The sequence below is a fragment of the Mustela putorius genome, unplaced genomic scaffold (genome assembly GCF_011764305.1).
Source record: "Mustela putorius furo isolate JIRA1106 unplaced genomic scaffold, ASM1176430v1.1 tig00000127_pilon_pilon_pilon, whole genome shotgun sequence".
NCBI lineage: Eukaryota > Metazoa > Chordata > Mammalia > Carnivora > Mustelidae > Mustela > Mustela putorius.
This window is the reverse complement of record NW_025421288.1, coordinates 9,861,037-9,877,315: the sequence shown is the minus strand read 5'-3', so window position 1 is coordinate 9,877,315 and position 16,279 is coordinate 9,861,037. Positions and strand designations below refer to the sequence as shown.

Genomic DNA, 16,279 nt, shown 5'->3' with positions numbered 1-16,279 from the left:
CGGCCGAAGGGCCTCTGCCGGGTCTGCTCCGCCGGGCCTCGGGGCTTCCCCTCCCCGCGAGGGCCTGTCCCGCGCGCGCCTCCTCTCGGCCGGGCGGCGGGGCATTTTGCGCACCCCCCCTTCTGGCCCCGCCCCTGGCCCGGGCCCCGCCTCCGCGGCCTCGGAGACACCCGCGCCCGCCCCGGCGGTCCTGCCCCGCCCCACCCCGCCCCGCGCCGCCCCGCGCCGGCTCCGCGGCTCCGCAGCTCACGACTGCCCGCCCGCCGGCCCGCCCGGCGCCGGGCAATGGCGCTGCTGCGGGACGTGTCGCTGCAGGATCCACGGGACCGCTTCGAGCTGCTGCAGCGCGTGGGGGCCGGGACCTATGGCGACGTCTACAAGGTGCGCCAGGCGGCCGGACGGGCGGGAGAGCGGCGGGGAGGGTGCCGGCTCTGCGCCGTACCGCGCATCCAGCCCCCAGCCCCGCCCCCTCCTCATCCCGCTTCACCTCCTCCGCCCCTGCAGGCCCGCGACACGGTCACGTCCGAACTGGCCGCGGTCAAGATAGTCAAGCTAGACCCAGGTGAGGGCCCGGGGCAGGGCCTCTGCGCTGGAGGGAGGGCGGAGCGCCAGGAGAGCGCTGAGAGTTGACCCCCTGAGGGGCAGGCCCCAGGAGGTACTGTCACTTGGGATCTTTCTGGCCCCGATGTGCCCATTTTGCAGATGGGGGCACTGAGTTAGAGCAATCCCTAGGCGCCTCCTCCCCATGATGCCCTGTTCTCCCCAGGGGACGACACCAGCTCCCTCCAGCAGGAAATCACCATCCTGCGTGAGTGCCGTCACCCCAACGTGGTGGCCTATATTGGCAGCTACCTCAGGTGAGGCTGCTTTATCCCCTTGCCTACCCCCAGGCAGCCCCCTAGTGGCTCTGCTGTGTGCCCACCCCAGTTCTGTGCCCCCTCCACCCCCCAGGAATGACCGCTTGTGGATCTGCATGGAGTTCTGCGGAGGGGGGTCCCTGCAGGAGATTTACCACGGTGAGGACCGGGACTCCAGGCCCCAGAGGGCCACAGCCTTTTCCCAGCCCACCCTTCCCCAGCATGGGGCATAAGAGAAGAGCTGGGGTCCCAGACTCGGGCCCTTCTCCACTCCTCACTGGCTGTGTGACCTTGAGAGAAACGGTGTCCTTCTCTGGGCTCTGTATCCCGGGCTGTGCAGGGAGGGGATGTGGTCAACATCTATTTCACCTGGCAGTGCCTGCTGCTTTCCCCCACAAGGGGTGGCCTGGGAAGGTCAGCCTATTCTCCAGACCTCCATGCCAGCCTTCACCCATTCCATTCCAGCCACCGGGCCCCTGGAGGAACGGCAGATTGCCTATGTCTGCCGAGAGGCCTTGAAGGTAGCCGGGCCCCTAAGGCTGTTCATACCCCCAGTCCCAGGAGCTATGGGCAGGGAGCCCAGCTGGCCTGGCCTGTGTGTGTGTATGTGTGTGTGTGTGTGTTGGGGGTTGAGTGGAGTGGCTCAAGCAGAGCTGGCCTGAGGGGCTTTGGGTCCTGGCGGGGAAGGGGCCCCAGCCCTGTTGCCGGAAGCAGCACATTTCCCTCTTGGCTCAGTCACTTCCTGTTTGGGGAGAGGGGAGGAGGAAGCTGCTTGGGTGGGGGGCCCCAGTGGAGAGAGGGGGCTCAGGAAAGGGGGGGATAGTCCTGGGTGGCTGCTCTCAGGAGCTTCTCTTTGTCCCCAGGGCCTGCACCACTTGCATTCTCAGGGGAAGATCCACAGAGACATCAAGGTAGGGGTCCCGCCAAGGGCATCCTGGGAGGGCGGGGGGAGGCTCTCGGGGGCACCAGACGGGATTCTCTCTCCTCCATTCCCACAGGGAGCCAATCTTCTCCTCACCCTCCAGGGAGATGTCAAGCTGGGTCAGTACCCCGGGGACACAATCAGGGTGAGGGTTCTCTGGAAGCCTGTGGAGTCTTAAGGTCTGCGTTGGAGGGCTGGGTGTCCTTGAGCGAGTCACTTCACCGCTTAACCCTCAGCTTCCCCGATGAGGACATGGAACCGCCCTCTTTCCCCACTAGCAGTTGGATGTGGTTGGGTCTGTATGGAGTCTAACCTGGGACTCCACACTTGGTCAGGGATAGAAGGTGGTTGACCCCTCCTGGAGGGGGCCCTGGCCTCGACTTGGACGTGTGGCAGTTGCGGCTGAACCTGGGCCGCCTGCTCTCTGAACCCTTTAGGTGCATTCCGAGCCTCAGCCCTCGAGGTGGGTGGGGAGCTGTAGCCAGAGGGCAGGTGGGAACAGCTCTTTGTCCCTGCAGCCGACTTTGGGGTGTCAGGCGAGCTGACGGCGTCCGTGGCTAAGAGGAGGTCTTTCATTGGGACTCCATACTGGTGAGGCTGTGCCTTTGGCTGAGGGGGCGGGGGGGGGCACAGATCGAGCACTTGGCCATCCCATCTGTGACCCCCTCTCTAGGATGGCCCCAGAGGTGGCCGCCGTGGAACGCAAAGGAGGCTACAATGAGCTCTGTGACGTCTGGGCCCTGGGCATCACCGCCATCGAGCTGGGCGAGCTGCAGCCCCCTCTCTTCCATCTACACCCCATGAGGTCTGCTGAACACTGACCGGCCCCCTGGCCTGACCTCCAGTGCCCTGCAGACCTTGTCCCCTGACCTCGTGCTCTCCACAGGGCCCTGATGCTTATGTCGAAGAGTAGCTTCCAGCCGCCCAGGCTGAGAGACAAGACGCGCTGGTGAGGGCCCACGTCCCCTGCCGGGGCCTCCTTTCCAGCAGTCTCCACGGGGGCGGAGAACCTTCTGCCAACTCCCAGGGTGCAACCTGGGGAGCTCTGTGCTCTCAGCCTTTGTGGACTGTCTGTGGGCGGGGGCGGGGCCCACCCCTGCCCCTGGGCGCGGGGACCCGGTGTGGGCAGGGAGGGAGGGCACATGGTTAATGACCAAGGAGCCACCCGGTCACAACAGTGGTATCGCTCAGGCTGGCTGCCCTTGGCCTCAGTCTGTCTCCTTCCTGGAGCAGACTCCCTGCTTTGGAGCCGGCAGGATGCCCCCCATGAGGGCTAACTTGGGTCTGGGGGTGGGGGGCTCTTGTGCCCACTAGGACCCAGAATTTCCACCACTTCCTCAAGCTGGCCTTGACCAAGAACCCCAAGAAGAGGCCAACAGCAGAGAAGCTTCTGCAGGTGGGAGATGGGGGCAGGGCAGGGGCCGAAGGGTTGGCAAGCAGGGGCCTAGAGGCCAGGAACCAACTTGTGCCCCCCCACCCCCGATCCTCCAGCACCCGTTCACAACCCAGCACCTCCCTCGGGCTCTCCTCACACAGCTGTTGGACAAAGCCAATGACCCCCACCTGGGAACCCCTTCCCCAGAGGACTGTGACCTAGAGGTAAGTGAGGGGAGCTGAAGAATGGATCTTGGCCCGGGCAGATGAGAAGCAACGCAGAGGCGGCCTGGGTCAGGTTCCTTTGACTTGAGTATTTCCAGCACTGGGAGCCTTCCTCCAGGGGCACCCACCCATTAGAAATCTTCCCTGGGCTCATCTTGCCCCCCAGGAACCCCCACTTGATAAATTCCTGCCCTTGGCTCAGGCTGACCTGACCCTGGCTAAGCTCTCTTCTGGTCTCTGTGTGATCTTTAGCCGGTTACTTGCTGCTTTGTGCTGGTTTTCTTCTCCTGATTCTTACGATAATCTCAAAGGGTTGTTGTGAAAACCAAATGTGGGTAAAGGACTTTGAGCAAGTGTCAGGTGCGTATCAACTGTCTGTGTTCTTTCCTAGACCTATGACATGTTTCCAGACACCATTCACTCCCGGGGGCAGCACGGCCCAGCCGAGAGGACCCCCTCGGAGATCCAGTGTGAGTCTGCTCAGCAGGTTACGTGTGGGGGTAGGGGAGGTTAGTGGGGTTGTGTGTGCGGAACTGGTGGGGGGCTGTGTAGATGGACTTGTCTGGGTGCTGTGTGGGGGATCCAGTGGGGGGCTGTGCAGGGGGACTCTGGGGGGTATCCAATGGGGGATGCATGTGGGGGTATGGTGGGGAGCTGTTGGGGGGTTTGGTGGGGGCTGTGTATATGGACTTTGTTGGAGGACTTTGGGGGGGATCCAGTGGGGGACACATGTGGGGGTTTGGTAGGGGAGCTGTAGGGGGGTTTGGTGGGGGCTATGTATATGGACTTGGTGGGGGGTGCTGTGTGTGCGGATGTGGATTTGGTGGGGGCTTATGTGTTTGGATATAGTTGGGGGCGTGGGGACTTGACGGGGTACTGACTGGATTTGGGGAGAGGCTGTATGTAGATTGGGGGGCTGTGTGTGGATTTAGTAAGAGGGCTGGGATTTGGATTTGCTGGGGGTTGAGTGTGGATTCGGTAGGGTAGCTGCGTGGACTTGGGGGCTATGTGTGGATTTGGGGTGCTGTGTGTGGATCTGGTGGGAGGTTGTGGGGGATCTGGTGGGGGGACTGTGTTGGTGGACCGGTGGGAGGCTGTGGTGGGGGGTGTTCCGGTGGGAGGGCTGCATGTATGGATTTGGTAGGGAACTGTGTGTGTGGATTTGGTTGGGGACTGTGGGATCTGGTGGGGGAGCCGTGTGCATAGACCTGGTGGGGGGTGCTGTGGTAGGGGATCTGGTGGGGGGCTGTGTGTGGGCATTTGGTGTGAGTATGAGAGTCATTCGAGAGACTACCTTGCTAACTCGCATACCCTGGGCCCCCCAGTTCACCAAGTGAAATTTGGTGCCCCACGAAGGAAGGAAACAGACCCACTAAACGAGCCGGTGAGGGGGGCCGGTGGTGAGGGGGGGCTGTGAGCCCAGGCGGCGTGGGAGGAGCTGGGCTAGAGGTTGAGCGCCTCAGATTCCTGGGGCCTGGGGAAAAACCGTGACACCGAAGGGGGTTGGGGGGTGCTTCTGGGCACCGTGATCACACCTTTCTAAAAAACGGGCCTATCACAGACATGAGCCCGCACCCCACCCGCTCGGCATGGTTCTCTCTGGTATTCTATGTCTGGGTCCAGTTATCTGACCCCCCACCTCTGGGTCCCCTTCTCTGGTCCCTTTTTCTGCTGCTTCTCTCTCCCCTTCTCTTGCCTTTTGTCTGTCCTCCTCTTTCATAGTTTCTTTGTCCTTCCTTGTCTCTCGATCACAGCTCTCTTGCCTGTACCGTGTCATTTTCCATCTGTCTGTCTGTCTGCTCTCTCCCATGGTCCCTCGAGTGCCCTCTCACGTTTCTTCTCTTCTCTCTGTTCCCTTTGGGCCTTTCTGACTTGGTTTCCCCACAGTGGGAGGAGGAGTGGACGCTGCTGGGAAAGGAGGAGCTGAGTGGGTGAGTGAGGGAGAGGGAAGCCACGGGGGGGGGGCTGCCAAAGAGGTTGACCTCTGACCTCATCGCCTCCTGCCCAGGAGCCTGCTACAGTCCGTGGAGGAGGCCCTAGAGGAAAGGTGAGGAACTGGGCCGGAAGGTGGTGGGGTCGGGCAGCTGGATCTGGGGCCCGGTGACATCTCATACTTCACGTCCCCCTGGTTTGTCCCCCACAGGAGCCTGACCATCCGGCCAGCCTCAGAACTCCAGGTACAGCATGGAGAGGAGTTGGAGCTGGGGCTGGGGGGTGGGGGCTGCAGAGGGTACAGGTGGGTGAGACCAGGTTACAGGGGACTTGCTGACAGCCAGGCTCGGTCCCCTGACTCTCCTCCCAGGAGCTGGACTCCCCAGACGATACCACAGGAACCATCAAGCGGGCCCCGTTCTTGGGGCCGTCCCCTGCTGAGCCTCCAGCCGAAGAAGACCCTCTCTCCAGCCCCCTGGGTGAGTCCAGTCTTGGGGGACCAGGAGGCCAGCTCGGGTGGGGCTGGAGCTGGAATTCACAGCCGGTCTGTGCCTGCAGGAACCCCACCTCCGCCGCCCCCAGGCCCTAACAGCCCCCCGCTGCTCCCCACTGCCTGGGCCACCATGAAGCACAGGGAGGATCCTGAGGTGAGACGGCGCTCCAGAGGGACCGGGAAGATGGGAGGCTGGGGTGCCCCCTCGGCCCTGACTTGGTCCCTCCCTTCCAGAGATCCTTGTGCCATGGGCTCCCCCCAACCCCCAAGGTGCACGTAAGTGTCCTGCAGCCCTGCCTGCCCGCTCCCCACCCCCCACCCACCTCCTGCCCCCCCCCCACCTCTGTCTTCTTCACCAGCCTCTTGCCTTCTCTCCAGATGGGCGCCTGCTTCTCCAAGGTCTTCAATGGCTGCCCCCTGCGGATCCACGCAGCTGTCACCTGGGTTCACCCTGTCACCCGGGGTAGGCCAGGGCCGGGAGGAAGCGGGAGCCCAGGAATCCCCCAGCCTGGGCCAAGGGTGGGGGCGGACCCCTGACCCCAGACCCCCTCCCCACCGCGCAGACCAGTTCCTGGTAGTGGGGGCCGAGGAAGGCATCTACACCCTCAACCTGCATGAATTACATGAGGACACGCTGGAGAAGGTGAGGCCCGGCCGGCTTTGGATGGGGGAGGGCCCTGGGAGGCTGGGGTGCCGACTCCCCGTCCACCCATCGCTCTGTGGCCTCCAGCTGATTTCGCAGCGCTGCACCTGGCTCTACTGTGTGAATAACGTGCTGCTGTCGCTCTCAGGTATGGGCTGGGGCCGCCAGGGGCTGGGGCCTGCCCCGCCCCCAATCCACGCTCTCTGAGCCCCTCTCTCCCTCTCTCCGGCAGGGAAATCCACGCACATCTGGGCCCATGACCTCCCAGGCTTGTTTGAGCAGCGAAGACTCCAGCAACAGGTTCCCCTCTCCATCCCCACCAACCGCCTCACACAGCGCATCATCCCCAGGTCAGGACCCCCAGCCGAGGAGCCTGGATGATGCGGTGTGGGGCAGGAAAGGGGGGAGGTGGAGGGGCAGAGCCGTGGTTGGACTATGGCCTTGTATGGGACTGGGCTTGTGATCTCACAGGTTGCTCTGCCTGTCTGAGCCTAGTTGCCTCCTCTGTCAGAGCCTTGGTAGCTCCCATCCCCGGCCCCTGGGTCTCCGGGCCTGTTTGGAAGCAGGGAGACCCTGGTGAGGCAGCTGTGGTCGTTAGGATACCAGGAAATGCTTAGCAAGCACTTGCTGTAGGTCTGTGCCTAAGCTCGGCTTAGAGACAGCAAATCACATGCGTCCTTAATGGTCAGTACCTGGCCAGGCAGGGAACCAGAGGGAGAGCTGGTGGGGGGGTGGGGCAGAGGCCTCTGGGAGGGCAGCCACCCAAGGCCGTTGGGTTGGCAGGTGCACAGCAGGCTTCTGTGCAGATGAATTTGGGAAGGGTGTTCCAGGCAGGGGAAGAGCACGAGAGAATTCTTGTGGGTGATGTGGGGAGTCGTCTGGCCAGAGGGAGGAGGGCAGAGCAGCCTGAGGGGAAGACACATGGGTGTCAGAGCCCTTCCTTTGATGCCAGGCCCAGGATCTGGGTTTTGTTCAACCACCAGCAGCAGGGGGAGCGTTTTAGAAGGATCCCTTAGTATGTCAGTCGGGACTCTCCCTGTTGTCAGCGATGCGGGTCATTGACAGAAGCAGGAAAGGGGATTTAGTGGCCCATGTAACTGCAAGGTCAGGAGTAGAGTTAGCTTCAGGCCCAGCTGGATCCAGGCTTAAACGGCTTCATCAGGAATCTGCCTGCATCTCTTGGCTCTGCTTTCCTCTATCCCCTTCCTCCTCAGGTAGGCTTTCCTGTCCAGGGAGGCAGGCCCGCCGATCCAGACCAGCGTTGCCTTAGCTAACAGCTCTGTGGTACTAGAACCTTGGCTTCCAAGGGGTTCCCACAAAGTCCATGGGTCTAGCTTAGGTCCCCGCGCACTCTGAGCCTGTCCCTGTGGCCACAGCATGAGGAGCTCAGGGGGTGGGGACATGCCCACCTGGGTCACGTGCCCTGTCCTAGAGCTGGGGGTCAAGAGAGACAGATGAAGACTAGAGGCATCTGCTGGCTGGCTGTGCTGACAGCCATGTTCAGCTTGAGCCATGTTCAGGAAGCAGGGCTGACTGGCTCTGGGGCCTGACCGGAGTGAGCAAGAGGGAGAAGGGAGGGACTGGGGCACCTCGGGGGAGTTGGTGCCGTGTGTTTTGTGAGGTGTCCAGGGGATGTCCAAGGTCAGCACCTTGGACGTGTCTGGGGCCTTCTGTGAACTAGAGTCCCTCGTATTCTCTGGACTCTCTTGTCACGAGAGACAGACAACAAACAATCAACATAAAAAGCGTATTCTCTGATGATGTGCAGAGGGGGAAATGGTACGTAAAGCAGGGGGAGAAGGAGAAATAGGAGGGGTGGGGCCTGGATTGTGTTTTAAACAAGGTGGTCAGGAAGGACCTGTGACGTGTGCTGTTTGAGTAAAGACTTAGAGCAAGCCTTGTTGATATCTGGGGAGGGGGGCATTCCAGGGGGCCAGGACGGCCAGTGCAAAGGATCTGGGGCAGGAACAGGCTTGGCCTATTTGACAAACAGCAAGGAGCCTGGTGTAGCCAGATGGACGGAGTACAGGGAAGGTGATCTGGGAGGGCCCGGTAGCCACAGTGAGGCCTTTTGACTTTGACTCTCTGCAGCCCGAGGGCCGCTGCAGAAGAGTGACGTGGACTGAGGTTTTCTGAGGTTCATGGACCAGGGATTCCTGTAGCCACTGTGTTGAGAATAGACTGACGGGGTGAAGAGAAAGCAGGGAAACCGGTCAGGAGGTTCTTGGAATCATGAGGCCGGAGGCCATGGTGGCACGGGTCAGGGTAGCAGTGAAGGAGATAAAAAGCGGCTGAATTCTGGTTTTCTTTGCAAGTTGAATCAGCAGGATTTCCTGACAGTTGGTGGGTGGGAGCGAGAGTCTAGGATGACTCCGGGGTTTTCGGCCTGGGCCGCAGGAAGGATAGAGCTGTCGTCAGATGGGGGTGTCGTCGCATCGAGTCTGAGATGTGCAAGCGGGACCTCCGGCAGCTGTGTGCCAGCTGTGTCTGGATTCGAGGAGGGGTCCTCGCTGTGGGGCTTGGATGTTGCCCTGCCCAGGGGGCATGGTGGGAGCTGGTAGGGGCGTCGAGAGAGGTCAGGCTGGTGGCTACCCCAGCTGGGGGAGCTGTGGGCCCAGGCCCTTCCTGCAGCGGCCTCACTCATATACCACATCTGGAGCCCTGCGGCCCTGGGGCTTCCTGAACTCAGCTCCCGAGCAAACCTCTGCTTTGTCCCAGGACCTGCAGGAAACGGGCCCATCAGAGCCCCAGCTTGGGTGTGTGTTTGGAAAGTCACAGAGTCATGGTGTCCCCTTTGCACATTAAAATCAGAGAGCCAGAATTGTTTGGAGGAAAAAAAAAAAACAAAAAACCAGATACAAAAATATATGCCTCTGTCCCGTCCAGAGGCCATTTGGGACAGAGAGCAGCCGGAGCCAAGGGAGAGGAGACAGAGGGGCAGACGGCCTGGGTCGCTGGGAGGCCTCCAGACGTGTAACCCTGTTCCCCAGAGAAGGACTCGGACTCTGGAGGTCCCCTGAGGGCTTGGGGGGCAGCCAATAACCAAAGCAAGGATGATACCTACTCTCCCCCTGCCGAGGCGGCCCAGGTAGTTGAGCCACCTGCTGGCCTCCTGTGGCATCTCTTCAGCCGAGGCCGTTTGTTTGTGGTTTTCTTGCAAGTCTTGATCCCCTTGGGCCCGCCTGCCCTGCTGTGACGTGTGACATGTGTGACATGTGGCAGGCAGAGGGCGGGGGGGTGGGGTGGATGGGTGCGGGTGCTCGGACGGGCCTCACGGGGGCTGGAGCCACCATCCGCTCCTGCCCTCCCCTGCCCTTGTTCCTCCGTTCACGGCCGCTTTTAGATCTTGCCTTCGCCTCAGAAGGATTTTCAGTGACTGACAGTGGGCAGGAAAGTAATTATTCAGACTGGGAAATGCTAGCCCTGCTTGAGTGCACGCAGCGCAGCGCACTGGGCTCTGCTGGAAGCCCTCTCCTCCCCGCGGGGTCGGTGCCACAATGACCTCCATTCTCCAGATGAGGAAGTTGAGGCAGGGGCAGGTCAAGCGAGCTGCCCAAAGTGGCGCAGGTGAAGGGACTTCTGTGCCCACACCCCTGCTGCACAGGCTGTGGAGGTGGGCGCTGGACCCTCAGTCTCTCCCCAACTCCCCATCAGGCAGGGAAGGGGATAGTGCCCATCTCAGGGCTCAGGGGGGCCTTGACCTTGGATGGCGCCCATGACCCACGCCCTGGTCGTCACCCCCTGCAGGCGCTTTGCCCTGTCCGCCAAGATTCCAGACACCAAAGGCTGCCTGCAGTGTCGTGTGGGTAAGAGCCGGGTTTTGGGGGCTGGGGGGGCGGAGGTCACAGCTACGTCCCGGTCCCCATCGCCGGCCTCTCTTGCAGTGCGGAACCCCTACACGGGCAGCACCTTCCTGCTGGCCGCCCTGCCCGCCAGCCTGCTCCTGCTGCAGTGGTATGAGCCGCTGCAGAAGTTCCTGCTGCTGAAGGTACGCCACGGGGGTGGCGGTGGGGAGGGCTGCGGCCGGGACAGGGGCGACCCTGGGCGGCAGCAGTGGGCCTGGGGGGAGAAATGGAGACCTGAGCACCGCTGCTGCCCCCAGAACTTTTCCAGCCCCCTGCCCAGCCCAGCAGGGATGCTGGAACCCCTGGTGCTGGACGGGAAGGAGCTGCCGCAGGTGTGCGTGGGGGCAGAGGGCCCGGAGGGGCCTGGCTGCCGAGTCCTCTTCCACGTCCTGCCCCTGGAGGCTGGTCTGACTCCTGATGTTCTCATACCCCCTGGTAAGCCGGAGGGCTGTGTGTAGGGGGATGGGGGTGGGGGGGGGGGAGTGGAGGGTTAGGGATTGGCTTCACAGCAGCTTAGGGCCCTGCGGAGAGCCTGGAAGCCCAGAGCTCCCAGCGCCACTCCAGCCGGGCTTCTTTAAAAGGTTTCATGAGGGGCGCCTGGGTGGCTCAGGGGGTTAAGTGTCTGCCTTCGGCTCAGGTCATGATCCCAGGGTCCTGGAATCGAGCCCCATATCAGTCTCTGCTCAGCGGGGAGCCTGCTTCCTCCTCTCTCTCTGCCTGCCTCTCTTGCCTACTCGTGATCTCTGTCTGTCAAATAAATAAAATCTTGGTTTAAAAAAAAATAAAAAAAATAAAAGGTTTCATGAGACCCCAGGCTTGGCAGCTGAGAAAAAGCCTGACCAAGACCGGTAGGGGCCGCAGGGACAGAACCCGACTGGGCAAGGCAGGCACCGAGGCCTTCATTCTGAGCGGGGGAAGCAGGACACTGGGTTGGGACGGCTCAGGGGAGCAGAGGGGGTGGCCGTGGGTCAGGAAGGACAGGAGCACTGGACTGAGGCCGAGTTGTGCCCCCAGCCAGGGGCCTCCCACACCGGCCTTCCTTCTTAATCTGCACGATGGCCCCGCAAGGTCGCCATTGCCCTGCCTGTGTTTCGCATGAGGGAGCAGAGAATGCGAGTGTGACTGCTCCGAGACATGCGGTCCCATGGCGGCAGAGTCGCACACGGTGCTTCCCCCGGCTCCAGAAACCCTGGCCTCCCCGGCCTCCTGGGATGCCCCTCTGCCTCTCTACATGCCCGCAGGCGGGTCACTCAGCAACTCTGAATCTCAGTTCCCCACACTGGCCCGTGTGGGCGTCTGTCAGACTGCTGTGGGGTTGGAATGTGCTTGTGGGGACAGCTGGCCCTCTGGCGGGCCCCAGCGAGGCTGGTGGCTTAGCCGGGCACCGTCTCCCTTGTCTGCCTGCAGAGGGCCTCCCCGGCACTGCCCAGCAGGTGATCCAGGTGGACAGGGACACAGTGCTAGTCTGCTTTGACCGTGAGTGCCCCTGAGGTCAGGGCTGGGGGCAGTGGAGGGGCCGCGGGGAGGCTGAGGGAAGCCACGTGAGTAAGGGTCCGCCTCCCCAGAAGGGGACCACCCCATTCGCACCCACCAGCCCTCTCCCTGTACAGGCTGCGTGAGGATTGTCGATCTGCTGGGTGAGCCCACGGCCGCACTGGCGCCTATGCTGACCTTTGACTTCCCCATCGAGACCGTGGGTGAGTGAGCCGGATGGGGGTGGGGCCGGGAAGGTCCCTAGCCTGGAGCATGGACTGTGGCCCCTTGGGGGCCGGGGGTGGGCAGCTGGATGAGGGGGCAGGCCCCAACCCCTCTCAAGAGCCACACGGCTCACCTTCCATCTGCAAGAACCTCTGTGGCCAGGTCCAGGGTGTGGCTGGGGCGGGGTGGGGGGTGGTGTGTCCTCAGAGCTGGTGCAGGCCTGAGGCAGCCTGATGCCTCCTAGTGTGTCTGCAAGACAGCGTGCTGGCCTTCTGGAGTCATGGGATGCAAGGCCGTAGCCTGGACACCAACGAGGTAAGTGGAACTCAGGACCCTGGCTGCCCCCACAACCCCATGCCCTGTTGGCCCCGCCCCTTAGGAGAGGACTTGCTGGGGTGGCCTCAGTGCCTCTTTTCTTCCCAGGTGACCCAGGAGATCACAGACGAGACAAGGATCTTCCGGGTGCTCGGGGCCCACAGGTAGGACACAGTGCCCCGAACTCCCCTTCAGATGCGCCTGCGGCCGGATGCAGGTGCCCACAGGTCTTCCCTGCCTTGCTCACATCCGGTTCTCTCTCGCCTCCAGAGATATCATCCTTGAGAGCATTCCCACCGACAACCCAGGGGCTCACAGCAACCTCTACATCCTCACCGGCCATCAGAGCAGCTACTGAGGGGGCGGGTCTGGCCTTGCCATCCGTTTAGGCAGAGGGCCCTCTCCCCGGTCAGAGGAGCCCAGGCTGTGCTGGCCTAAAGGGCAGAAATAATCCTGAGAAGAGTTTTGGGACTATAGAGGGGAGTGGAGGGGAGCCCACCCCAGCCCCCCCCACCCCCCCTCCCCCGGCAAAACTGGACCAGAGGAAGCTGCTGTCCCCTCCCCCTTCCCCTCCCCTGTGCGCAGCTGGGGCCCTGCGGCAAGGGCCCTGGGCAGGGTGGGGGCAGGCCCAGGCGACCCATTCCATTTTGTTCCACATTTCCTTTCCATTCTTCCTGCCAAGAGCCTGCCCCCTGCACCCTGTCCTGGGGAACATGGTATTTAAAAGAGAGACTATATTGGTATTAAAGCTGGTTTGATTTTACTCCACTGATCCCTCTTTGTGGGGGGGGGGGAAGCTGAGCCCACGGTCTCATCTCCCTCCCCCTCCCCTCCTTCCCTCCAGCTCATCTCTCTGTGGCACCAGAAAAGGGGGGCCACCCATGGGGGAGCCAGGCAGAGCTGATGGAGAGGCCAGTGTCCCCGAAAGTCATCTCGGGGGTACTGTCTTCCCAGACTCCCCTGCTCAGCATGAGCCCTCGGCTTTGAAGTGTGAGGCCTCTTTTGTGGCCCAGGAATCATGCAGGTGGGGTTAGGACCCCGAACGAAGGGATTCTCAGCCAGGGCACCCCTTCCCCACCCGGGATCTCACCGGGCAGCCAGGGCCTGGGAAGGGCCAGCCACTGACTGCGCTATAGACACAGTCTGCTATGAGCTGTGTCCCTGCCCACGCCTGGGGCTACCTCCCTGCCCCCAGCTGTTGCCCAGGTATCAGCGCGTTCCACCAGGCCGGCTGCAGAGTACGGACACCGTCCGCAGGCTGGACTCGGGGAAGATCAGCCTGTGTCCGTTTCACCAGTACTCCCAGACGGCCTCCTGAGCGCCAGACCCTGGGCTCACAGAGGGTCGGTACCAAGATATGGACCAGCTCCCAGTGAAGGCAGTGATCCTTGCCGGAGCCTGCATCGCAAGGGTACGTCTGTCTGCCCATGGCGGACCTTGGGCTTTGCATTGTCATTCTCGCACTTTTTCCTCTTAGAGGGCTCCGTATCCTTAGGCCAGGGCACCCCACCCCGCCATTGCACTGACCAGGCTGCTCTCGACTGCTGGAGCCTCTGGGCAGGTGAGGCCAAAGAGGCAGGATGGCGGCTAGCCTTGAAGGAGAGGTCAGGTGCCCACACAGGACCCTGGCTGCCTAGGGTAGGAAGGCCCTGGGTTTGGGGAAGAGCTTGAGCAAAGGCCCAGCGGTCGGGTCTCCAATGTGGCCCAGTTATCTTCTGATATTCCAGACAAGAGTTTGAATGAAGAATTCCTCTCCACCCGCTGGGTTGCTGGTATTTGATAAATGGATGCATGGGGCAGCTTACGTGAAGAGCAGCAGCCCAGTCCCTACTGCCCTGCCAGGGGCCCCGGGCCATCCCAGGTTGTCCTGTCGTCCCCTTGTCCGCCCTCCTGCAGAGCCCCGTCTGCTCTAACTCCTAGGGTTTTTTTTTTGGCTGAAAGAGCTTGTCAGACCGGGAGGGAGACAGAGCTGGACATGGGCAAGCACGCCTACCCTTCTCCCTGAGACCCGAAGGAGGGTAACAGGCACCTCCCAAGTTCGGACAGTCTGCGCCTGCCTGGAGGACGTCTGATGGACCAAATGGTGGAGGGACGTGATCGATAGATCCCTACCTTCCCATTTTCCAGATTTCTTGGTGGAGGTGTGGGACCGAGTTGAGGAGTGCCAGGGGTGGAGAGGTGGGATCCCACTCAGCAGAGGCACCTGACCCTCAGGCCAGGTGCCTCTCCAGAGCAGAGAGGATGGACCCTTCCCCGCCCCGGACAAAGCAGCAGCCAGCAAAGAGCGCCACCTTGTGGCAGGTTTCCCCAGCCTGTGGCGCCACCGGGGTTTGCAAAGGGGGTTTGGGGAAGTTCAGCGTGTAACATGCCAAAAAGTGGGACATTGGGGCTGGGGGAGGTAGTCACTGGCAGCACAGGCTGGCCACAAGCCAAAGAAAGGCCAGGAGGCTAGGAATTTGCACTAAAAAGACTAAAAGTGTTATTTTATTTATGTATTTTTTAAGTAGGTAGCCTTTGTCTGTGGCACACTATTTTAAAAAAAAAAAATAGACACAATGAACTAGGTCTCAGTTACTTCGGAATGCTTGTGGAAGTATTTAAGCAGTTCCGTATGATTTACTCTTCTCCCCCTTCTATACGTGCAGTAACATTATTCCACACGCTATTCTGCTCTTACCCTTTTAAAGTCTGTCCTGGAGAGCTTTCCATCATCGGTGCCGCCCACCTTTGTCGTTTTCACGGCCAGGGGCGCTCCGCCGTATAGCTCTGCCGTGACTCCTGTTCACTAATTGCGATTAGATCCCTGCCGATGTAACTGTGTTGCTACGGCTCTGAGATTACGAGGGACACTGCAATAAATATCCTTGTGCAATAAATGCCATGCCCGTGCCACCCTGCGCCTTTGAGCATCCTGTAAGGTGACTTTCCGGAAGTGGCATGGCTGGGTCAGGGCGGTGGTGTCTGTTCTTGTAAGAACAAGACAACGGGCGAAGCCTCGGAGATGGGGCAGCTCAGCCTCTTGGAGCCATTCTGTGGGCAAGTGGAAGACACACCCGGGAACTGACTCATAGCCAAGTGAGGGTCAGAGGTCAAGGCCACAACCCAAATACGCACTTCTGCACTTCGGAGTGGGGAGGGCCTGGCCGTCCTCCTGCGGCATCCTAGTGAAGGGTCAGTCGCTGAGCTGTGTTTTCCCTATAGAGCAAATGCTAAGTCAGCCTGCAGGGCCACAAGGAGAATTGAAAATACCATAAAATACACAGAATGCCACAACCCAGAGGAGCCTCCGAGATCGAATAGCAAACTCAAACAACTAATTGCATGAAACTCCACACAGTACGGTCGCATTTTCAAAAGCTAAAAAAACCAGCAAAAGGAAACCATTTCTTGTCTGATATGTGGGCTACAACTCTATTCGATCAGGGAAAGAAAAAGTACAAAATTCAAGATGATGGTCTCAGATGAGTAGAAGCACGATGGAGGAAGCACCCCAGGGGTTTGCAAGGGTTTGGGTCCAATCTTGGTTCTCAGGTTGGGAGATGGGTTGGTGGGCATTCGATGTATGTCGGTTGCTAACTCAGACAAGGTGCTGAATGTCCTTTCGTATGTATCAAAAAACTATATAATAAAATGTAAGTTTAAATATAATCACTCAAGGGGTGCCTGGGTGGCTCAGTGGGTTGGGCCTCTGCTTTCGACTCAGGTTGTGATCTTGGGGTCCTGGGATCGAGCCTCTCTGCTCAGTGGGGAGCCTGCTTCCCCTCCCCTCTGCCTGCTTCTCTGCCTACTTGTGATCTCTCTCTCTGTGTCAAATAAATAAATAAAATCTTAAAAAAATATATATAGTCAAAAAATAATCAAAATACAAAACCTTGTGATGGGTTAAAAAACAAAGACAAAAAGCCAAGATAATCCTTTCCTGGATTATAATAATCAGTGTTGTGAGTAGAACTATGAGAGATCGCTCTCTGTCTC

At 60.5% G+C, this 16,279-nt stretch overlaps 1 protein-coding gene across 1 annotated transcript; it reads left to right on the top strand.

Moving 5' to 3' along the window:
• Positions 1 to 197: 197 nt before the first annotated feature.
• On the top strand, positions 198 to 13,067 carry MAP4K2 (mitogen-activated protein kinase kinase kinase kinase 2). The gene is made up of 32 exons (XM_045064548.1): positions 198 to 381; positions 505 to 562; positions 767 to 857; positions 952 to 1,016; positions 1,323 to 1,378; positions 1,721 to 1,768; positions 1,856 to 1,898; positions 2,298 to 2,370; positions 2,453 to 2,584; positions 2,666 to 2,728; positions 3,094 to 3,175; positions 3,271 to 3,378; positions 3,770 to 3,848; positions 4,704 to 4,762; positions 5,266 to 5,309; positions 5,387 to 5,425; positions 5,522 to 5,555; positions 5,681 to 5,789; positions 5,869 to 5,957; positions 6,038 to 6,079; positions 6,182 to 6,266; positions 6,367 to 6,446; positions 6,534 to 6,594; positions 6,679 to 6,796; positions 10,194 to 10,252; positions 10,331 to 10,434; positions 10,549 to 10,726; positions 11,699 to 11,767; positions 11,902 to 11,988; positions 12,234 to 12,304; positions 12,413 to 12,468; positions 12,575 to 13,067. The coding sequence occupies exons 1-32, from the start codon at positions 286 to 288 to the stop codon at positions 12,660 to 12,662; spliced, it is 2,466 nt and encodes an 821-aa protein (XP_044920483.1). The 5' UTR covers positions 198 to 285; the 3' UTR covers positions 12,663 to 13,067.
• The last annotated feature ends 3,212 nt before the right edge of the window (positions 13,068 to 16,279 follow it).

Bases quoted from the DNA above. Each gene is read 5' to 3' on its own strand.
- MAP4K2 (XM_045064548.1), top strand. From the start codon at position 286: ATGGCGCTGCTGCGGGACGTGTCGCTGCAGGATCCACGGGACCGCTTC. The intron at 5,556-5,680 runs GTACAGCATGGA...CTCTCCTCCCAG, and splicing joins GGCCAGCCTCAGAACTCCAG to GAGCTGGACTCCCCAGACGA. The intron at 6,080-6,181 runs GTAAGTGTCCTG...CCTTCTCTCCAG, and splicing joins CCCCAACCCCCAAGGTGCAC to ATGGGCGCCTGCTTCTCCAA.